This window comes from Pinus tabuliformis, chromosome 6 (genome assembly GCF_031772625.1).
Source record: "Pinus tabuliformis cultivar Carrire ecotype Pingquan chromosome 6, CPIR1, whole genome shotgun sequence".
Lineage (NCBI taxonomy): Eukaryota > Viridiplantae > Streptophyta > Pinopsida > Pinales > Pinaceae > Pinus > Pinus tabuliformis.
Window position 1 is genome coordinate 443,838,765 of NC_142292.1, and position 1,397 is coordinate 443,840,161.

Genomic DNA, 1,397 nt, shown 5'->3' on the forward strand with positions numbered 1-1,397 from the left:
AAGTAGTTTGGGCACTCTCGAAAGTGGGAAGATATAGGACAAATGAGGGATATTTGGTACTTGCTGAGGATCGATGCCCACAGAATCTGGAACAGTGGTGGAAACATTTATGGAAACTAAAGTCCCCTCCTAGGAGCAAATTTCTAATGTGGAATATTCTAAAGAATAAAATCCCAACGGGAGATAACCTGTTAAAGCGAGCTCATCATGGCCCCTTTTGGTGTCATTTGTGTAAATTCAACAATGAATCTGCAATCCACCTCTTTATTGAATGTAAGGCTACTCGAGATCTTTGGCTATCCATCTCAGCAGCAATGACCTCCTTGACAAGATGGTAAGGTGCCTCGATTTCGGAAGCCTGGTCCGCTTGGTGGACTATTGCCACCCCCAAAAATCTCAGGAACTTGCCCCTGTTGGTCTGTTGGGTCCTCTGGATAGCAAGGAATAACCTCATCTTTCAAAACTCCATGCCACATTGGCCTTCCATCTCTTCCCGAATCATCTCTGATTACTCCCTCATCCCTGAAGATGACGAACTACCCCGATCTAGGACCATCACTCTGGAATCCATCGACCACTCAAAACCATGGGCCTATTTTGATGGGTCTACCCAGGAAGAGGGATGTGGGGGAGGAGCCATTTTAAACCTCTCTGATACTCATTCTTTCCACATTCAAATGGGATTAGGGGGAGGTACCAACAATTTTGCGGAACTGTCCTCTGCAAAATTCCTTATCCAATATGCCTTACAATCCCAATGCCGAGACCTACAGCTCTTTGGTGATTCAAAAATTGTCTGTGATTGGATCAATAGAAAGACTAGATGCTCAGTTTTCTCTCTGTTTCATATTCTGGATGAGGCCCACCGTCTTATTACTGCTTTTGATTCATTTACATGTCAACATATTTACAGGGAGAAAAATGCGGACGCTGACAGCTTATCCAAAGAAGCTGTGCACAAGCCACTGGGCACTTGGTTGATACAGGAGCACAGAGAAGGGCATGCCTATCAGTTCTATCACAGACCCTTTATGGACATAGACAATGCAGAGAGCTCTCAGGGAGCATAGTTTTTGTTTTTTGTTCTTATTTTATTCACATCTGTATGTAAATATTCATATGTTCTATTTATTTTCAAGCTACTTCGGGAACTCTATTTTTGACAGAAAAAATTGACAGCCTTAGGCCAGTTCTTTTTTTCTTTTTGACAAAAACAACAAATGATTTTAAGTGAATAGCCTCCTTGCATGGAAGAAAGGCAACTTTTTATTGACAAGCATAGCCTCAAATAGCATATGCTTTTTCATTTACAGCATGTAATTTTTATATCTCAATGAAAATTACGTTTTTTCCGAGGGGAAAAAAAGTATCTTCCTCATACTCTTATTCAATGAGAA

At 41.2% G+C, this 1,397-nt stretch overlaps 1 protein-coding gene across 1 annotated transcript; it reads left to right on the forward strand.

Annotated features, from left to right (window-relative positions):
* Nucleotides 1-467: 467 nt before the first annotated feature.
* LOC149259200 (uncharacterized) lies at nucleotides 468-1,070 on the forward strand. The gene has a single exon (XM_089453597.1). The coding sequence runs from the start codon at nucleotides 468-470 to the stop codon at nucleotides 1,068-1,070; it is 603 nt and encodes a 200-aa protein (XP_089309723.1).
* Nucleotides 1,071-1,397: the final 327 nt, after the last annotated feature.